This window comes from Hoplias malabaricus, chromosome 7 (genome assembly GCF_029633855.1).
Source record: "Hoplias malabaricus isolate fHopMal1 chromosome 7, fHopMal1.hap1, whole genome shotgun sequence".
Lineage (NCBI taxonomy): Eukaryota > Metazoa > Chordata > Actinopteri > Characiformes > Erythrinidae > Hoplias > Hoplias malabaricus.
The window spans coordinates 8,750,746-8,770,609 of record NC_089806.1 but is presented as its reverse complement, the minus strand read 5'-3'; the positions used below and the strand labels follow the sequence as shown (position 1 = coordinate 8,770,609).

The 19,864-nt window shown below is 43.9% G+C and overlaps 3 protein-coding genes across 9 annotated transcripts in view; 2 read left to right on the top strand and 1 right to left on the bottom strand.

The window, feature by feature from the left end:
* The window catches only part of naa20 (N-alpha-acetyltransferase 20, NatB catalytic subunit), a 169,142-nt gene extending 165,077 nt beyond the window's left edge, over positions 1 to 4,065 (top strand). For 4 of the 5 annotated variants that reach the window (XM_066676316.1, XM_066676315.1, XM_066676313.1 and 1 more), the window contains 5 exons: positions 1,952 to 1,976; positions 2,096 to 2,186; positions 2,691 to 2,826; positions 3,506 to 3,651; positions 3,738 to 4,065. In XM_066676316.1, the coding sequence (XP_066532413.1) occupies positions 1,952 to 1,976; positions 2,096 to 2,186; positions 2,691 to 2,826; positions 3,506 to 3,651; positions 3,738 to 3,823 (484 nt within the window). In that variant the 3' untranslated portion in view covers positions 3,824 to 4,065. Of the gene's footprint in view, positions 1 to 773; positions 901 to 1,951; positions 1,977 to 2,095; positions 2,187 to 2,690; positions 2,827 to 3,505; positions 3,652 to 3,737 lie in introns of those variants that run through there. The other variant, XM_066676317.1, reaches the window with a different exon arrangement.
* crnkl1 (crooked neck pre-mRNA splicing factor 1) lies at positions 3,998 to 12,113 on the bottom strand. Its single transcript, XM_066676311.1, has 14 exons — positions 11,926 to 12,113; positions 10,078 to 10,230; positions 9,900 to 9,991; positions 9,653 to 9,811; positions 8,985 to 9,151; positions 6,927 to 7,105; positions 6,669 to 6,839; positions 6,183 to 6,374; positions 5,991 to 6,050; positions 5,810 to 5,890; positions 5,486 to 5,725; positions 5,281 to 5,382; positions 4,625 to 4,873; positions 3,998 to 4,519 (listed from the first exon to the last, which is right to left on the bottom strand). Exons 1-14 carry the CDS (start codon positions 11,971 to 11,973, stop codon positions 4,166 to 4,168), a joined length of 2,247 nt encoding a protein of 748 aa, XP_066532408.1. The 5' UTR covers positions 11,974 to 12,113; the 3' UTR covers positions 3,998 to 4,165.
* Positions 12,114 to 12,147: 34 nt separating this feature from the next.
* Positions 12,148 to 19,864, top strand: part of cfap61 (cilia and flagella associated protein 61) — a 59,938-nt gene continuing 52,221 nt past the window's right edge. The window contains exons 1-9 of one of the 3 annotated variants that reach the window (XM_066676310.1): positions 12,148 to 12,292; positions 14,907 to 15,055; positions 15,265 to 15,415; positions 15,521 to 15,597; positions 15,953 to 16,020; positions 16,505 to 16,622; positions 17,306 to 17,438; positions 19,296 to 19,508; positions 19,680 to 19,754. In XM_066676310.1, the coding sequence (XP_066532407.1) occupies positions 14,913 to 15,055; positions 15,265 to 15,415; positions 15,521 to 15,597; positions 15,953 to 16,020; positions 16,505 to 16,622; positions 17,306 to 17,438; positions 19,296 to 19,508; positions 19,680 to 19,754 (978 nt within the window). In that variant the 5' untranslated portion in view covers positions 12,148 to 12,292; positions 14,907 to 14,912. The remainder of the gene's footprint in view (positions 12,293 to 14,906; positions 15,056 to 15,264; positions 15,416 to 15,520; positions 15,598 to 15,952; positions 16,021 to 16,504; positions 16,623 to 17,305; positions 17,439 to 19,295; positions 19,509 to 19,679; positions 19,755 to 19,864) is intronic. The other 2 variants (XM_066676308.1, XM_066676309.1) reach the window with 2 other exon arrangements.

The following is a 19,864-nucleotide window of genomic DNA, read 5'->3' as shown; positions in this document are numbered from 1 at the left end:
AGTGAAATCTGTGCCTATGTAAAGACACTGATTCTTTTAAAACAAGCTTCGTCCACCTGATCTGACCAAGCCCCACCTAGTAATTGTTCCTCAAGGAAAATTAGATACAAGTCAGAGACCTACACTGCTTCAAAATTTGCCCACAGTGGAAAAAGTTTCAAGTTCAAGAAATTTATTGTCATTTCAGCAGTATACAGTGTGTACAGTACACAGTGAAACAAAATAGCGTTCCTCCAGGACCAAGGTGCTACATAAAACAACACACAGCATTAAGGTACAACTAGTGCAAACATAAAATGGGGGGGGGGGGGGGCTCCAGTGTTCAGTGTGATGGTGCTGGAGGTGTTCCTACCGATCCAGACTGACTGAGGTCTCCCAGTTAGTCCCAGTTTGTTAATCTCCTTAGAAGTGAATGAAATTAATAGGGAGCAGCTGCACATGAGCATGAGCCTACAGTAACCAGGACCAATGCCAAACTTTTGTGTAAAAGTGTACTGGAACTGTTTGAGGGAGAGATGGGCCCAGTTTGTGATCCAGAACTAAACATCCAACTTCAAAAACTGACCTCCCTGTTATTTAGCTCCACTGCCCACACAGCAGCACTTTGTTGTGAAAAAGGGATAAGAAAGTATGCAGAGAACAGGTGAACTACTTTGTGTAGTTGTAGAACTACAACGTGCTCCTGTGTGGTCCGTGGAGCAGAGAGAACAGTGTCGCAAAGTGTGGTTTTAATGTTCTGGCAGGTTTAAAGGGTGCAGTACCTCCAGCGGACGGCACGGTTAGTGTGGCACTGTGGTTTACACAGGGAGAGGGAGAAGGGCTAAAGCTAATACTCTAAAAACAGAAGATGACAACGTTACGGGCTTTTAACTGCGACGACCTCTTCAAATTTAATAATATGTAAGTTTATATGTTCTTTGAGGATACGGTTTGTTGTGGTATTCACAGAAATAACCGAGAAAGAGCCCAAACAGGCGAAGAAGAGGGGGCTTCTTTAGCCTAGCAGCTAAACCTCGCCTCGAGTTACAAACGTCTGTAACTACATTAAACTTAATTTTCCGAAAGAGTTTGCGCTATAGAAACATTCTAGACTTGTTGTAGAGGCTTTAAAGGCGACTATGAGCGTGTATCGTTGCTTCAGTAGAGCTACAGTATTGATATTTTACCGAGGTTTTGGAAACAATGTCTTAGCTCAGTAGAATGGGAATGGTTGGGCTGTTTTTATATGTTTATTTATTATTATTAAAGTTCTGTGACTAGTTTGGGCGCTGTGTGTGAACACTGTCTATAAAGTACAGTTTAGGAGAAACCCAAGTGGGTTATATGAGTAAGAACATGGCTAAAATGAGAGGTTGCAGGAAAGCTATTAAACAGTACATTAAAAAATATATAAATATGGCACAAAACTAAAAATAACAGCCTTACAATTAAGCACAGTAGGTAACAATGTGTATTATCTACACCTCCTATAATATTGCTTTATATCAGTCTGTAATGCTGTTGTGTTTTGAACAGTTATGGTCTGGAGCTAATATGAGGTGTGTGTTTGTAGACACAAACATTCAGATGAATACACACAGTGTGTATAATCTCCACAGAAAGGTATGACATGAAATGGGGTTCCCTGGAGCAGCTGTACATGATCATTAAGCTCATCAGGCCTCAAACCCAGTGTGAGCTTCGGGGCTATAACAGCCCTAAGAATCGGGTTGTGGAGCAGTGGAACTTCTGGAGTGATGGAGCTAAATGCAGTCATGTGTTCCAACATCTAGAATAAAGCCACCCTCTCGCGTCTACAGACTGTAACCTCAGCAAAGCAAAACACCCCCTAGTTATTATCCCCTCTTGTGTAAGAAGAAACATTGGTGTCCACAAAGTTTAGGCCAAAGGTAAATATACAAGTAATAGATGTAAAATTGCTTTCACAATACTGTTTGTTCCTTTTTTGCAGAAATTTGGATCCTCTAACAGAGACTGTATCCTTTGCCTTGAACAGATTTTGCTTGCACTGTGAATAAATGTTGTTGATGCTACAGTAGTCCCACAGCTGGACTCTCCTTCTCCACGCACTCTCTCCTTAACTGCTCCTTTACAGTATGGAATTCCCTTTTATCTGCAGTATCTGGCACACTGGCCCGAGTACTTCATTGTGGCAGAAGCTCCAGGTGGAGAGCTGATGGGCTACAGTGAGTATCTCCTTTAAATATCAGCCTTTACACTTGTGGCTTAGGCAGCGATGCCAACTGGAAATTGTGTGGTTTTACTGATGTAACTAATCTTTTTTTTCTGACACTGGAAATATCACTGGCATTATCAAATCTGCAGCATGTAGGTGTTAAGCATTAAGCATTTGGCAGATAATTTAATCCAGATATACAGTTTAATCAAGTGAAAGGTAGGAAATGTTGGGACTACAACTCACTCACTGAAGGACGACTTGAAGGCCGTTTGAGTGACATCCTTGAGGAAGTACACAAGATGCAAAATATCCTATGCCAATGCAATTAATGAACAGACACTTTTTTTTTTTATATATTTATACAGATATATGTACAGACAGATGTTTTAACAAATGGCCCTGTGGTTAATGTCAACATAGCATCATTTAAATGAACATCCTGTGTGACCTTGATGAGTGGTTTCCACCTGTGTTTTTGTTTGTAAAATCTTGTCTCCCATTTTCTTTGAAGTCATGGGAAAAGCAGAGGGTTCAGTCGCGAGGGAAGAGTGGCACGGGCACGTCACTGCTCTGTCCGTCGCTCCTGAGTTCAGACGCCTGGGACTCGCTGCCAAACTCATGGAGATGCTGGAGGAAATCTCAGAAAGGTATTGTTCTGAAGGTGGTGTCCTTCAGTTTAGCTCGTACACATTTTATCTTCATCCAAATACATTTAAATGTAAAACGGAGCTGCCCACGACTGGACTTTTGGCTGTGAATGAGGACTAGGTGTTGATTAGTCGCTACACTACACACCAGGAAACTGAAGATATATACAGGGGGTCCTTGACTTACGACGTTGATCCGTTCCTACGTCGCGTCGTAAACCAATTTTTGGTGTAAGTCGGAACATACGTACATACTGTACGCACTTATCCTATCCTCCTCGGTCCCGAGCCGCGTGACCGTGTATTCTTCCGCCGCGCACACCAAACATGAAGTTCACGTTACGACGTTTACGACGCAAAACCACTTCAGTCGAAACAAGGCTTTATACAGTAAATGGGAGATGCTTCGTAACCACGAAACATCGTAACTAGGTACTGACGTAACCCGACGACCTCCTGTATATATATTTTTGTATTAAAATGATACATTTACACATGTTAGCTCTTAAGCTACTTACAGTTACATTTCTGTGCTTTTCCCACCACAGTCTATGACATGCAAATGTAACCCTTCATGTGCTAGACCAGGTTTGTAAGTACAGGTTGTGCCAGGACTGGGAATCATTGTAATGAAGCAAATGAAATAAGACAAACTGTTTGTTTGTTTCTCCACGTGTAGGAAAGGAGGATTCTTTGTTGATCTTTTTGTGCGAGTCTCCAATCAAGTTGCTGTGAACATGTACAAACAGCTGGGTTACAGCGTCTACAGAACCGTAATAGAATACTACTCCGCAAGCAACGGAGAACCAGATGAAGATGCCTATGGTACATTTTTAAGAACTTGGTCAGTGCAGCTTCTCAACTGTTTCTACATAAGTTTTTAATGGTGTCCTTGTTGTGTGTGTCTGCAGATATGAGGAAAGCATTATCCAGAGACACGGAGAAGAAGTCGATAATACCACTGCCACACCCTGTCCGACCCGAGGACATAGAATAACACTGTTCAGTGGCTCTCTGACTTCTGTACCCCATATTGGGAAATATAGCTGCCGTTCTTGCCCAGACTATTTCACACAAAGCTCAGTGTGTAGTCCTCTCGCTGAATGAAATCTTCAGAGGGTCACTGTTGTATAAACTTTATTTAAAATGAGATTCGTTTCCTCGCACGTCTGACTGTGGAAGATGTTCAGATTTTAATAAAAGTCATTTAAAAAATACCTTAAATCAGTTGCTTTAAAAATGTACAAAACAACAAGCTTTCACTTTTTTATTTTGTTATAAAAAATCATTTGCAGAAAACATTGAAGTCAAAGTTTGAGACAACAAAGTCCTGTCCACTTCAGTCTTTCTCTGCATCATCCGTCTTCTCGCTCTCTTTTCTGCCGTCTGTTTTTTCCTCCTCACTCTCACTGGCGCTGCTGCTGCTGTCACTGTCGTCACGATCATCATATACACTCTCTTTAGGCTCCTGCTCTCTTTTGTCGTCGTCGTCCTCCTCTTCCTCTCTCGGCTTTATAGGGCTACTTCTCTCCTCCTTTTCTGTCTCTTGTTCCCCCTGGGGCTCTGATTCCGGCTCTTCGTTTTGCTGCTGTTTCTTCCACATCTTGGCCATGGCCAGCAGCTTGAGGTTGGGCTGATTGGCAGCGTCCTCTGGGAAGATGTAGTCGTAATACTCCTCCCATCCTGCATCCGACTGGAACACAAACAAACAAGTTTAAATTCGTGTTGAAGCAGAGATGAATGAGTTGGAAAATAGTAAAACTTGCGGTGTGGGTGCGTTTAAGGCCGTCTCACTCACCCCGTCCTCAGCTGTGAGCTTCCTCCTCTTCTTCACTTTCTCCGGCAGCAGTTTCCTCACTCTGTCCTTGTGGGTGAAGGTGCCGAACTCCTGCTCAAAGTTCTTCCAGGACTCCAGAAGCATCAGCCTCTCCTCCTTCTCCTCACAGTTCCTTAGGCTCTTATTCGCCTCCTCGTAAACCTGCCTGCATCCCTGCAGCCGGTCATCACCGTCCACTGACAGCTCGAACTGGGCGTAACTGATCCATACCTGAACACACGGAGGACATGAATCAACTAGTGAAATGATGAAGAAAAGGGCAGATCACTTCAGGATTTAATTAACCCACTAAAGCTTAATGAGGCAGCTGTTTGGAAAATGTGAAGCCATGGGAAAGGGGAGTATTTTCCTTTTCAGACTTGTACATTTTGTTTATGGTTCTCCTGTTTCGTTGCCTGTGCAATGGCAGGAAACTCCTGACCAGAAGGAAAAATCAGGAGGTGGAGAGTGAAGGAAGAGCACTGTCTCCCCCTGAAACATAGCTGAGGTGCTCTTGAGAAATTCTAATAGTCTTCACTCTTCCAGTTTGGCGTGACTGGTGGACTCTTAGCAATGAAAAATGTGTAAATGAGACCTCTCCCCCAAAAACCCCACCGCACCGAGGGAGACGTCCTTACCTTGACATGCTGGGTGCGCTGTAGCAGCCTCTTATAAAGCCCTCGGGTGTTATTGTACTCCTCCTGCTCAATCTCAAAGTCAATATAAGACTTCCACAGCACCTGGGAACATGAAAAGTTGTTGGTTCATCATCACAAAAACGTTTCAGAGGTAACTTGGACTGATGATGTTTAAAAACAGATGAGCTGAGCTGGGGGAGATCACCTCTGGCATGTCCAGTCTGGGTTGGCTGATGGCCAGTTCGAATATGGCCCGCGCTCGCTCTGTGTCACCCAGGATGGTCTCCAGCTCTGCAAACTTGATCCAGGTGGTGCAGTTTTCCGGGGCAAACTCCAGATATTTCTCATATAGCTTCCTGCAGCGGTCAAACTCTCTCAGCTGCAGCTCCAGCTCTATGTAGCCCTTGAACAGTTTGTTTTTTGGGCATTTCCCTATAGCCGTGCCCTGGTGAGAGAGGGGACAGAGCGTCAGACTCGGCCGTAGCGGTGTTAATAAAGCTGACATCAGGCGAGAGTGTAAAAACCTTACCAGGCCTCGTCTGGCGTTCTGCAAGTTCTTCTGACGAATCTCAAACTGGCCGTAGAGCAGCCAAAGTTTGGCAAATGTGAACTGTGAACCAGAATAACAGCAGAATTTAATCTCTAAAAACAACTGAACGACAGCACTGTACTACACTGCACTTCAGGAGTCATTAATTACGTGGCAGTACCTTTTTGTGAGGGATGAGCTCCAGACAGGTCTGATACACCTGCCGTGTTTTCTCAGGGTCCTACCGCAGAAAGAAACACAGTTAATACCCTCACTCTTGTTTAAAATCATACGATATACAAGCCCAAGGAAATACAAACGCATGTCACATTTCAGACCCTGCTCAGACAGCTGTAGTTGCCCTGTGTCTGACCTTGACCTCCAGCTCCTCGTACAGAGCGTAGTTAATCCACAGATAGATGTAGCGCCGCCAGTGTCTCTTCTCTTGGATGGGGGGAAAGTTAGCGATGGCTCTTTCGTACACTTCTCGGACCGTATCAGGGTCAGCGTCACTCTCCACCAGCCGCAGGTAATCAAACCAGGCATCGTAGTTATGTGGATTCGCCTTCAAGAGAGAGGAAATCACACAAATCCTGAATACACAGAATATAAGTCTTCGAAAGTTGAAGTTTAGCAATAGCTACAGCTGCTTTTCTTTACTGTTTATATTAAGAAAACTCACTAAGGGCACCACAACTGGCCACAAGTCAGTCCAACACAATCACTGTACTCGTGTTGTGACAAGACGTATGAACACAGGCCGATCCAAACTTAACCAGCTACTAATATCAGCCCATAATTGACACATCAGTGACTCTGCAATAGATTAAATTAAATAAATAAACGTCAGATATTTTACCTTGACTTCTTCTTCGTACTGAAATCTTCTTTTGCTGACGATGACGTCCTCGATTCCTCTCCTGTCTCCAAACTTCTTCTCAAACACAGTGTAGCTTTTGAAGAGCTCCTGGGCCTGATGCTTGGGGATTCGGTCCAGAGCGTATTTATAGATGACCCGAACCCGCTCAAACTGTGACATACACAAACCTGACTTTTAGTTCTGAAGCGGAGTGTGCTGAGACACAAGCGGTGTTTTAAGATCTGAGCGAGAAGTTACCTCTTTCTGCTTTTCCTCGAATTTAGAAAAGGCCACAAAAAGGTTTTCGTCGATGTGCTCCTCTCCGAAGAACTCCACGGCTCTCTCAAACACCTTCCTGGCGTGAGCGATGTAGCCGTGCTTGTCCTCAAACCGAGCGTATTTGATCCAGTTCTTTACCTCAGGGTGAACTATCACAAGTGCAGTGGAGTTAAGGACAGTTTGTGTAACCTTTACAGAATACAAAAATTGCACAAAAAAAAAACAAAAACACAGCATCCCATATCTTTTCACAATACTACACAATAAAACAAATGTGAAAAGTCACACTTCACACGGCCGCAGCTGATGGTTTTTCACCCCAAGTAGGTTTGTAGACCATTTACAGTCCACTCAAAACAGCAGCTGTTAAAATCCAGACAAATATAAACACATTCTCCCAGTCTTAAGATAATATTACTCCATACCTTTTTTAAATGGAGTAAATGTAGTCAGAGCTGTTTTAAAAGTTCTTTAGCCCCTTTTAGTTCTTTTACCCCTCCACCCCCGTTCAACAACGGTTCTGTTTTAATATTCATTCATTATCTGTAACTCTTATCCAGTTCAGAGTCGCGGTGGGTGCAGAGCCTACCTGGAATCATTGGGCGCAAGGCGGGAATACACCCTGGAGGGGGCGCCAGTCCTTCACAGGGCAACACACGCACACATTCACACCTACGGACACTTGAGTCGCCAATCCACCTACCAACGTGTGTTTTTGGACTGTGGGAAGAAACCGGAGCACCCGGAGGAAACCCACGCAGACACAGGGAGAACACACCACACTCCTCACAGACAGTCACCTGCAGTGACTGTGAGGAGTGTGGTGTGTTCTCCCTGTGTCTGTGTGGGTTTCCTCCGGGTGACTGTCTGTGAGGAGTGTGGTGTGTTCTCCCTGTGTCTGCGTGGGTTTCCTCCGGGTGCTCCGGTTTCTTCCCACAGTCCAAAAACACACGTTGGTAGGTGGATTGGCGACTCAAAAGTGTCCGTAGGTGTGAGTGTGTGTGTTGCCCTGTGAAGGACTGGTGCCCCCTCCAGGGTGTATTCTCCCCTTGCGCCCAATGATTCCAGGTAGGCTCTGCACCCACCGCGACTCTGAACTGGATAAGGGTTACAGATAATGAATGAATGAATGAATGAACTTCATAAAGACACAACGCAATTTTAAAACAATTCCCAATGGGTGCATTAAGATTTTCTCCAGCATTTGTCTTTAAATAAAATCAAAATGCGTTTGTATAGTGCCTTTTACAACAGATGTTCTCACACAGCTGTTTTACAGGATTAGTATCACAGCAGATAAGTCACATGTGAACAAGCCAAAGGTGACAGTGGCAAGGAAAAACTCACTCGAAACTGGAGGAAGAAACACTGGGATGAACCAAGACCCACAAGGGGTCCCATCATCCTCTGATCAAACAGTATCTCCTGTTAGGTCTGTCATTACGCTACAGTGTACTGATATTATTATAGCACTGGTGTAAGGATGAGTTGTTGGATCTAACTGTAGTCTACTTTAATGTAAAGACCTAGATCACAGAACAGAAATTTGTGAAAAGTATTTCACCGCTCCATTTAAAAACTAGCAATGTGTGTTTGTGAGCTCCTGCAAGTGCGTGGGAGCTTAAGGCAGTTTCCTCTCTGCAAGATACACAAAGTTGGTGTGATTACAGCACCACCTGCTGCAGAAACGTCACACTAACACACAATCAAATGTATGAGTGTATTACAATCCCACAATACAACACTAAAAGTCTGATTTCTTTTGTCATTTTAGGGGAGACGCTTGATTTCAGCTATAGACTGAACAGTGACTCCAAATTCTGAACTGTATTGAACTGCACACTAAATAATAATATATTTGTAACCTGTGATCGTAACACCAGCCATGTCACTCCTCCTGATCATACTCACTCTTTTACACCGAGCACTAAATCACAAAAACCGATAAACACTTCAGATACAAACAAACATTACTCATTTACTCCTGACATTTAATCCAAGAGGAGGCTGACACTGATAAGCTGAAGTAAAGGATATATCTCTCGTAGATGGTTCTGGCTTTGTCCACCTCTTTGTAGCGAAGCTCGAAGTTGATGTACGAGTGCCAGGCTTGTTCTTCAGGCTCCCACTCCATCCACCGCTCAAACACCTGCCTGCAGCCCGCCACATTCCCCAGCATCTCCTCCATGTACGTGTACTTGTACCTGAGCAAAGATCCACGCAAAGAAGAGATTATGACCAGAAATAAAGGCACAGCGTCGCTATAATGTTCTGTGAACGTTGGAGTTTACATCGATTGCCTTCTGTAGATTGTAATCTTATAAGCACAAGCACGCTTACTGTAACCACCTGCAGAATTATCCCAATTAACAAGATCATTACGATTCACATTTAAGTGAGCGCTGCAGAGACCTGCTCTACGGGCTCCCAATTTGCCTAAAAGTAATGTTTATCGTAGGCCTTGAATAAACTAACATATATACACTGTCCCAGAAATAACAGTGATATATTATTGTCGTTTTAAGCCTCTATTATGCAACTGATAATAGCATAAAAATGCAATTACACCCCTTTAGCTGAATGTTACCAGGGCTCTCTCGTATTCTACGGTATATTCTACCGTACGACGTGTATCATATGTGAAGGCAATGAGCACAGATGTGTTGTGTAGCAATGATGGTATAAACGGATGGATGGACTACTACCAGAACTGGTTGACTCGGGGCAGGATGGTTATGGCTCTGTCCCAGATGTTTCGAGCGTGATTGACCTGCCGGTTCTTCATCTCCATCTCGGCGTATTTCAGCCAGAGCGTGACGTTTCTGTGATCCACATCCAGCGCTCGCTCGTAGATAGAACGAGCCCTTCAACAAGAAATAACACACACAGGGGTTTATGCTGATGTTCAGATACTCATACACTCAGACGATCATTAATTAGTGAGTGTTGTACCTCTGTACTTCCTTCAGGCTCTCCTCCCATTGTGCGTACTTTATCCAGTTGCTTATTACAGTTCTGTTCTTTCTGATATTGTCTTCAAATCCCTTAAAAGTAGAGGATGTTGATGGTTATAGAATCTGAGCCTGAACGAATGAAAAAACCTGATAAAGTTCACGACACTGAAACTTACCTTGCGCTTTCGTAGCTTGTAGTCGTTTAACTCCTCCTCGTCAGTGATCTTCTGTTTGGGCGGTGGGGGAAGGAGCTCGAGTTCTCTCTCCTTGGCTTCTCTCAGCAGCTGCTCAGCGGTGATCTGCACCTCCGCCGGAGCTTTGTTTTTCACCTAAGAATTTAAAGAAACATATTTAGACACCACAGCTAAAAAAAACACTACCCTAACATTAAACACAATAATATTTAACATTTTTCCAGTTTTGACACAGAGTATTTTGATTGTATTTATTAAAAGTAGTAGTATTTCAAACCAAATTCTTATATTTTATACAATGGTTTGGGTGTGGATCACTCTCAGCGCTGCAGTGACACTGACGTGGTGGTGGTGTGTTAGTGTGTGTTGTGCTGGTGCGAGTGGATCAGACACAGCAGTGCTGCTTGAGTTTTAAACCCTGTGTCCACTCACTGTCCACTATGTTAGACACACCTACCCTGGTGGTCCACCTTGTAAGAGACAGTAGCTCATCTGTTGCTGCATGCTTATGGTTGGTGGACTATTTTCAGTCCATCAGTGACACTGGGGTCTTTAAAAGTCCAGCAGCACTGCTGTGTCTGATCCACTCATGCCAGCACAACACACACTAACACACCACCACCTTCACCTCAGTGTCACTGAAGCATTGGGAATGATCTACCACCCAAATCATACCTGCTCTGTGGTGGTCCTGACTATTGAAAGTTAAGGTGAAATAACTAAAGCACTAACAAAAAGAGCTATAAAAGTGCACTTGTTTGGTCATTGGAGCTGATAAATTGGACAATGAGTGTTGAATATTAGACAGTGCAACATCTTATTAGCCAGGAAGTGTATATGTGAGGTCTACAACTTTGAAATTACTGTGACACTACAATTTTCCTCAGCATCAATAAAGGTCTGTGTGTCTATTTGAGTGTCTATTTATCTTAGTGTCTCTTTAGCCATGGTTCCAATAATGGGTTCCAACCCACTACTAACTGAGGTTTAGGACGGTATTCAGTTCCCAATTTCAGCCAGAAAACAAGTGAAAATCCTGGATCCTTGTGTGCACGTTATAATCAAGGAAATATCATTCAGAAGCTAAATATTTGTCCGTGTAAAATTAAACAAGAGCAGCTAAGATCTACCCCTTAACTCTCCACTTTGCTTTTAGTTCAGGGCCGTGCTCCAAATCGCATTACTGTGTCCTACTTAGGGTGTTTAGCAAGTGTGAACATTTCTAGCCATGGCTGCACTCAGAGTTAAGGGCTCCAAGAATTGTGTAGTGTTCATAAATGCATACTCGATCAAAATGTTGATTTATATATCACGAATAATTCATTGTGTTTCGTTTATAACTAGTTTCTTTACCCAGGTTTTTAGGACTGTAAAGTATGTACAGCACAAGATGGACCTCAGTCTGTAACTATAGAATTATAAAGAGCTCCTGTACGGTCAGTGGAGCTGCTCAAGTGTAAAGTCTGAGCTTAGAAATGAGGTAATTTTATTATAGAATGTATAATAATTAGTGTGAGAGACTCAGAGAAAGGTGAAGCTTCAGTGGTGATTTTGGACAGTCTGTGTGTGATGCCTCGTTTCCATTACTAAATTTGTAATAATGTAAGAGTCTATAAGTTCCTCAGGGAAGGAGAATTTTACAACAAACTACTCTCAACACTCTTGTTTATGTGTTAACGGCTCTATTATACAGAAAGTCTGACTTCCTCTGTAAGTGTACATAAATACACTGAAGTCTGCTAGTGCCCAAGCGCTCGAATTGGAACAAGACCCCTCCAGCAGCGTTAGCTTCTCATCCAGCGGCGCGCTCTCAAACACACACTCTCTCACCTTCGCCACTTTCGGTATCCTCTGTTTCCCCGCCGCGGTGGACGCCATGTTCTCGGAGTGTCTGAGCCCAGAGACGGAAAGAAGCTAAACTGAACACAACATGAAATATTTATTAATAACAGAAAGTCTCAACGACACTCTGCCGCCTAACAGCCCTCCGCCATTACACTACACTGTATGACGAAAGGGCAACGTAAGACGTAGCCTAGCCTACGTCATCACGCTCGTTACTGTAGCAACAGGATGCCCAGTGCTCTTCTCTTGCCGACTTTATGTTTATCTATTAAACTACGGGCTACATTACTGCTGGTTACTGAATGTTTATGAATTTAGAAACTACTGGACTTTATTTCCACAAGGTCGAAAGGTAATGTTGCGGTTTCTCTTGTTTGTTTTTTTCTTAATAAAATTTCGTAAACAGGCTGCAAATACAATCTGGCACTAAAGTGAGAATGATATCTCCTCGTTATCGCGATGCCTAATGATATCGCGATCAGAAGTGTGTTCATTGACTAAATCCATACTGCAATTAATATGGAAAAAAATCTATTTGGAGGGATTTTTTTCTCATAATTTGTGGCTTATCAATACAACTTATACAAACTATACAAACCCTGTATTTTAAATGTTATTCTCTCAAGATCCTCCAGTGAAAATCAAGGATTCATGCATTCATTAATGTTCTGTAACAACTTCATCCGGTTCAGGGTCGCAGTGGATCAGGAACTTACATTTCACTTACCTTCACTGGGTGCCAGGCAGGAATACACCCTGGAGAGAGGATGAGTCCATCCCAGGGCATCACTCATTCACCCAATCACCCAGTCACTCACACCTGTGGCAACCCGGTCTCACCCCTATTCGTGATGTAGTCACATATATAGGACATTGTAATTTGTGACATAGTCGCATATTTTCGACAGTAACACGAAAACTCTTCCTCATTACAGGGTCATTACTCATAACATAGAAAAAGCCATAATGCGAATTACATAACATAGGTTCTTATTCCAACAAAGGCATAAAGTATTTTATTATAATATTTCTCCTAAGCAATGCTTATTATTGGTGTCCTACTTTAGCTTTAACTCTAACAACATTTCTTTCACTTAACGTTATTTTGACTAATTTTCAAAAGGTTAATACTGAAAAGGACATTTCTCTAGCCATTATTTATGTCGATATTTTAGCAAATAATGAATTAGTAACGTTATATTTTCTGTAAGGGCGGCACGGTGGTGCAGCAGGTAGGTGTCGCAGTCACACAGCTCCAGGGACCTGGAGGTTGTGGGTTCGATTCCCCCTCCGGGTGACTGCCTGTGAGGAGTTGGTGTGTTCTCTGTGTCCGCGCGGGTTTCCTCCGGGTGACTGCCTGTGAGGAGTGTGGTGTGTTCTCCCTGTGTCTGTGTGGGTTTCCTCCGGGTGCTCCGGTTTCCTCCCACAGTCCAAAAACACACGTTGGTAGGTGTATTGGTGACTCAAAATTGTCCATAGGTGTGAATGTGTGGGTGTGTTGCCCTGTGAAGGACTGGCGCCCCCTCCAGGGTGTATTCCCACCTTGTGCCCAATGATTCCAGGTAGGCTCTGGACCCACCGCGACCCTGAACTGGATAAGGGTTACAGATAATGAATGAATGAATGAATGAATGAATATTTTCTGTAAATAAATATAAGACAGTGGTATTAACGGATGGTAATGACGCTTTAATGAGGAGGTGTTGTGTTACTGTCGTATAACACGGCGCATGGATATGACGGTTTCTATGGTAATTACCCATACACTTATGATCGTGATATTGTCACATATAATGTTGAAAATATGCAACTATGTCACAAATTGCAGTCTCCTATGTATGTGTCTAGATCATGAGTAAGTGTGAGACCGGGTTGCCTGTGGGCAGTTTCACACACTTACTCCATCTTCCACACTCACTCACACCTGTGGACAGTTTCACACACTCACCCAGTCACTCACACACTCACACCTGTAGACAGTTTTTGTAATAGCCAAACCACCCACTAACATGTGTTTATGGACCATGGAATGAAACTGGATCACCCAGAGGAAACCCACACAGACACAGGGAGGACACACCACATTCCTCACAGACAGTCACCCGGAGGAAACCCACACGGACACAGGGAGAACACACCACACTCCTTACAGACAGTCACCCGGAGGAAACCCACACAGACACTGGGAGAACACACTACACTCCTCACAGACAGTCACCCGGAGGAAACCCACACGGACACAGGGAGAACACACCACACTCCTCACAGACAATCACCTGGAGGAAACCCACACAGACACTGGGAGAACACACTACACTCCTCACAGACAGTCACCCGGAGGAAACCCACACGGACACAGGGAGAACACACCACACTCCTCACAGACAGTCACCCAGAGGAAACCCACACAGACACTGGGAGAACACACCACATTCCTCACAGACAATGACCCACAACCCAAAGACCCTGCAACTGTGTGACTGTGACACTACCTGGAGCACCACAATGCTGCCGTAAAGCTCCTAGGTGGCTTCCCATCCAAGTACTGACCAGGCCGACCCTGCTTAGCGTCCCAGACCAAAGGAGACAGGGTACTCTATGAATTATATGGCCATAAAACCAAGTGTAGTGGTGTTTATACCCTAGAAGATGAATAGAGAAATATCAAACTTACAGAACCAATTCGGACCAACTTGTGCAGTGGGGCTTTCAGACTGCAGACTGAAGTGGGCAGAGGAATCCCACTCCCAGCATCTGTGGAGCACTAGGCCATTAGGTGGGCATTTCAGTCATAAATGTTGAGGCTGTCCAGTCCAGAGAAATGCTGCCGTGCAGTGTAACTGTATTCTCTCCAATGATGGAACACTATAACCCACCCACTCTATACAATCCCATTAATTTCAGAAGGAATGATGGATGAGCAGGTGTCTACGAAGTCAAATAATAACATTTTAATTTCTCTCCAGGGGATCATGAGGACCATCATATCATCCATGGGTAAAGCTGAGAGCGTGAGTGTCAGACGAACCGAGTCTTGGGATGCTCCACAGATTTGTAAACTCATCACTCCTGCTACTGCCGAGGTGTTTGGCAGAGTCAACGTCATCTATCTTCTGTGAGTACTCTGTATTTCTGTTTTCACGTACATATGACGACCATCAATACTGGGGTCTACTCGCTGTCCACTTAATCAGACGCCCCCTGTAGGGTAGCTCTGCTTCACTGCTGAACAGTTATAGTACAGACTACTGGGACACAGAGGCCTACGAGTCTTCCTTTCATCTGTTTTCTGTTTCATTTATTGCTCTGTTTCTGACCTCTCAGAGAGAAGGCTAATTTGGCAGTGACTTTAAACACAGCAAAAAATCAAATCCTTGCCCATGCTGCTTTCTTGGACCACCCCATCGGAAACCTTGTGGACCAGGCTTCATGGGAAGAATTCCTTTGGGCTCATTTCGACGGCACAAAATTCACAGTAAGCCGAGACACTAAGCAGTGATGCAGTTTATGATTCAATAAAGATGACAGACCCTTCTGTTTCAGAATCCTGGACTTCTTCCCCTTGTGTTTATCTCTCTAGACGCTGAATACCCTCTTCCTGCATCTGTTTGTGGCCCAGCCCGGTTTTTCAGATGGCAGCGCTAAAGAAATAATAAGGTAACAGTATAAAAGGCGCACTCTTTGGACACCTATACATTTCTGGAGTCAATTAAATATATCCAGCATTCTGAGATTGGTTTATCTGAAGATGTTTCCGTGTATTCAGACAACGACTGGCTGGGGTGAGACAGATTTCTCTATAGTCATCCAGTTAGCCTGAGTTTAAATCTAGTTTCAGGCTGCAAAAATTACATTTCCACCATGGCAATGTTTTCCTGTTTCCATCCATAGCCCTCTGCATTGAATTCTACAATCAGATAAAGTTAGATTTTACATTGTGAGGTTAAATGTTATAAAGGGAGGCAAAGCAGAGCTAAACTATAATCTTTTCTGTTTCCTTCATCATGAACAGAGCTGTGTTCAGTGCAGTCACAGAGCTGGAATACATCTGCCTGCTCACGCCCTACAGCAGTGGCATCGGTAAGAAAACGAGGCTTCACTCTCACTGCACTGGAGGCATTTTGGCCTTTCTTTTATTAAAGAATAAAATATTTCTTGTATCTGAATGTGTGTATTTCTTAAAACCAAACAGACAGGATTTTTCATGTGCTCCATTTTGGACAGATATACATCTGAATGCCCTTCGGAATTGGCTGGTTTAGCTACTTTAAATGAACACTATGTCATATTTTTACCACAAAATTACAGCTTCAGAATCATTGAGATGCTCCACTGATCTGTAACATACAGAACAGAGCCTCTCTCCTCGCTACTCTGGGCTCAGCACTGCAGAAACTGTACTATGTATCTTTTGAAGGAGGGTAGGTGAAATGAATTACACTCTGCAACTGTAGGGGGAGACCAGGAGCAAAAATACTAAACCTTGCCTAGTGGTGTTTTCATTCTTCACTGTCCATTGTTATTGTTCTCATATGTTTAAACTCACTTTAATTTCTTTCTCCAGAACCTGCTCTGATGGGCATTTTTGAGCCCATGCCGTGTAAAACTGAGGGGGTCCAGTGTGCTGCGTTCGTGTGCCACAGACACAACTACTGCCCAAGGCTCCATGTGCGCAGAGCCAGGTACTTACAACGGACAAATTCTACCCGTTTCTACAGCTTAAAACATTCATATCTCTGAGCTCGTTGTGTTTGTTTTGCTCTGTTCAACGTCATCTTATCGTGAGTCCTGCGTTGTGATTGGACAGCCCCAGAAGAGGAGGCGGGACTATTCTAAAGTCTCTGCACTTGACACAGGAAGCGTTTTCAGATTTAGGCAGAGCATAAAAACAGATCGGGTGTTCTTGTTTTACAGTGTGTGATTTGGTGGCCTCCAGATTGATGAATTAGAGGAACACTAGGTAGAATTTTAACCTTACAATTACAGCTTTAAGTCATTGTAATGCTCCACTGAGCTGTGATAGTAAGAATGGAGCCTCTGCCATTGCTACTCCAGACTCAGCACTGCAGAAACAGCACTATGTAACTTTTGGTGTCAGGTGGGAAACCACCCCCTTTCCATCACCATGACTTCAGGACAGGGGGAGAGCCCAGGAGCCAAAGTAGCAAATGCTCCACCGTCCAGTGCTGGGGAGATTTATACCCCTCTAATCAACGTTTGTCATTGCGTATGATAAAATTAGATGCAGATTCATACTTTTCTATGAAATGATTCATACTGCGAGTGTTTTTGGGCTGTCTGCAAGCTCTTGCACATATAGTGTGTATTTTTATTTAATGTTTAGTAAAGTCATAATTTCCTCCAGAGTGGAGGACCATGATGACCTCACCATCCTCTTAGCGGAGCAGACCAAGGCTCTGTCGAGCTCCTACGGGCCGTACTTCCTGGCTGAACTCATCGAGGCTCAGGATGAGGGCAATCATGTGGTGGTCTGCGAGGTTAGTAACGCTTGCCAAACAGTGTCCCACGAATATTCATGCGCTTTAAAAACTCAATGCAAATGGGGGCCAGTCTGGGCACCATCGCTCGCTTCATTTGCGAATCACCATGGCGATGAAATCCTTGCTGCACGTTTGAATTGCGCAGCAGTGGGCACACTCAAGGCTGCAGATGCTTTATTATTTATTTATTTATTTTGCAAAAATGTAACTGAAATGATGGCAGGGTGACCCCCCCCCCCTCCCAATGACAGGTCCCTCCCTCCCCTTCTCCCTCTCCCCTCTCTCTGAGACTCAAGCTGACATGTGTTCATAGCAGCATATGGCAGATGAGAGCTAATGCCCAGCCAAGACATGCTCACACTCAGCATATTGTGTCCAGACATCTGTAGCATTTTTGCTTTTTTTTTCTGGTTTTGTTTGGGTGCACGCTCCGCTAACGGCTCTCCATTGCCCAGGAGTGCTATCACAGCTATCATTTTTTTTTAGCATTTCCAGAGAATGTCATGAATAATTACAGAGCTTTTTTGTTGTTGTTCACACTTAGGTTTTAATTATTCATTCTGCCCTAAAAGTCTTCACAAAATGCTTTGTGTTTGTTTGAGATAATTCTGATCGCTAAACATGGAACATCCAGCACATGCTTATGCTAACATCTGTGTTTGTATCAGCATTGTGTGGGCACCTGACCCTGATTCTGAGCACATTTTCAAAAACTTAAAGGAGCACTCAGCCATCTTCTGTAGTCATTATTCTTCACACTCACACATAGTGGCCTGGATGAGTCATTAATTATGATTTAAAATTATTTTAAAGATGGACAAGGAATCTCAATTCACTCACACTAAAAACCAAGTGAAACCAAGTACTGTCATTTTCCAATATATTGCTAATGCAACACCACTGGACAGCTCAGCACACTTAGGAGAATGCTAACTGTCCAGATCTGTCATATCATCCAACAGAAACCTGCACTGGCCAGGACTGTGCTTGAGTAATAATGGGGAGAGGGAGGCCATCCCACCTCCCCTGGAGAAAAAGAGCCAATTGTAGGCCCTTGGGTCAAACCAGAGACCCCACAATGATAGGGCTTTCATGATTTGCTGCATTTTGGTTGTAAAATGACTGACTGCTCCTTTAAGCAACAGTTTAGAACATTCATTCATCCATTCCTACCTGGAATCATTGGGCGCAAGGCCGGTACACACCCAGTAGGGGGGCGCCAGTCCTTCACAGGGCGACACACACTCACAAATATAGACACTTAAGTCACTAATCCACCTACAAATGTGTGTTTTTGGACCGTGGGAGGAAACCGAAGCACCCGGGGGAACCCATGCGGACACAGGGAGAACACACCACACTCCTCACAAACAGTCACCTGAAGGAAACCCACGCAGACACAGGGAGAACACACCACACTCCTCACAGACAGTCACCTGGAGGAAACCCACGCAGACACAGGGAGAACACACCACACTCCTCACAGACAGTCACCCGGAGGAAACCCCCTGGGACACAGGGAGAACACACCACACTCCTCACAGACAGTCACCCGGAGGAAACCCCCTGGGACACAGGGAGAACACACCACACTCCTCACAGACAGTCACCCGGAGGAAACCCACGCAGACACAGGGAGAACACACCACACTCCTCACAGACAGTCACCTGGAGGAAACCCACGCGGACACAGGGAGAACACACCACACTCCTCACAGACAGTCACCCGGAGTGGGATTTAAACCCACAACCTCCAGATCTATGGAGCTGTGTGACAGCGCCTCTACCTCTATAACCTCTTAATGAATGAAGAGGCCTTTGCTTACCTCTGATATACACTGTGTTTTTATTCAGAACGAGGGAAGTGCAGTGGGTTTTATGAGTGTGAGTGCTGACATTAACCTGGAGCTGCTGAACCAGTGTTTTGAGCTTGGACCATTTAATGGTCTGGTGAAGGAAAACCCAGAAGGCCAAACAATGGACACAGGAAAGACTCAGCGAGACAAATCTACTAAGGACAATGAGAATGACCCCCAAAACCATCAGATAAAGTCAGAGTGTGAGGAGGTGAGGTTAATAATATCCCTTTAAACTCACACAGTTTACCTCTCACAAATATAGTGTGTTCCATAGTAGTTTTTATTTTGTTATTACCATGTCATAAAGCTTATTATGTTAAATACATTATGCCACATTTTGTGCTTATTATTCATAGCAGTGATCTTTCTGTTCTCACAGAAGCCTGCAGACGGAGCAGAGGAGGAGTCAGAGAATAAGGGAGAGGTTACAGGAGCATCCAGTGAGACATGTGAGGTCAGAGTTAAATGATTTAAAAAGTCTGCAATAAAGTCTGTAATTATTATTATTATTATTATTATTATTTTAATCGATTATTGCTGAAGAATATTTATGAAATATTTGTT

Excerpts from the sequence above, each read along its gene's own strand:
- crnkl1 (XM_066676311.1), bottom strand. The coding sequence starts at position 11,973 with ATGGCGTCCACCGCGGCGGGGAAACAGAGGATACCGAAAGTGGCGAAG. Across the intron at positions 10,231-11,925 it reads GGATACCGAAAGTGGCGAAG|GTGAAAAACAAAGCTCCGGC; the intron begins GTGAGAGAGTGT and ends TTAAATTCTTAG. Across the intron at positions 6,051-6,182 it reads ACGAGGAGCTGGAGGTCAAG|GACCCTGAGAAAACACGGCA; the intron begins GTCAGACACAGG and ends TTTCTGCGGTAG.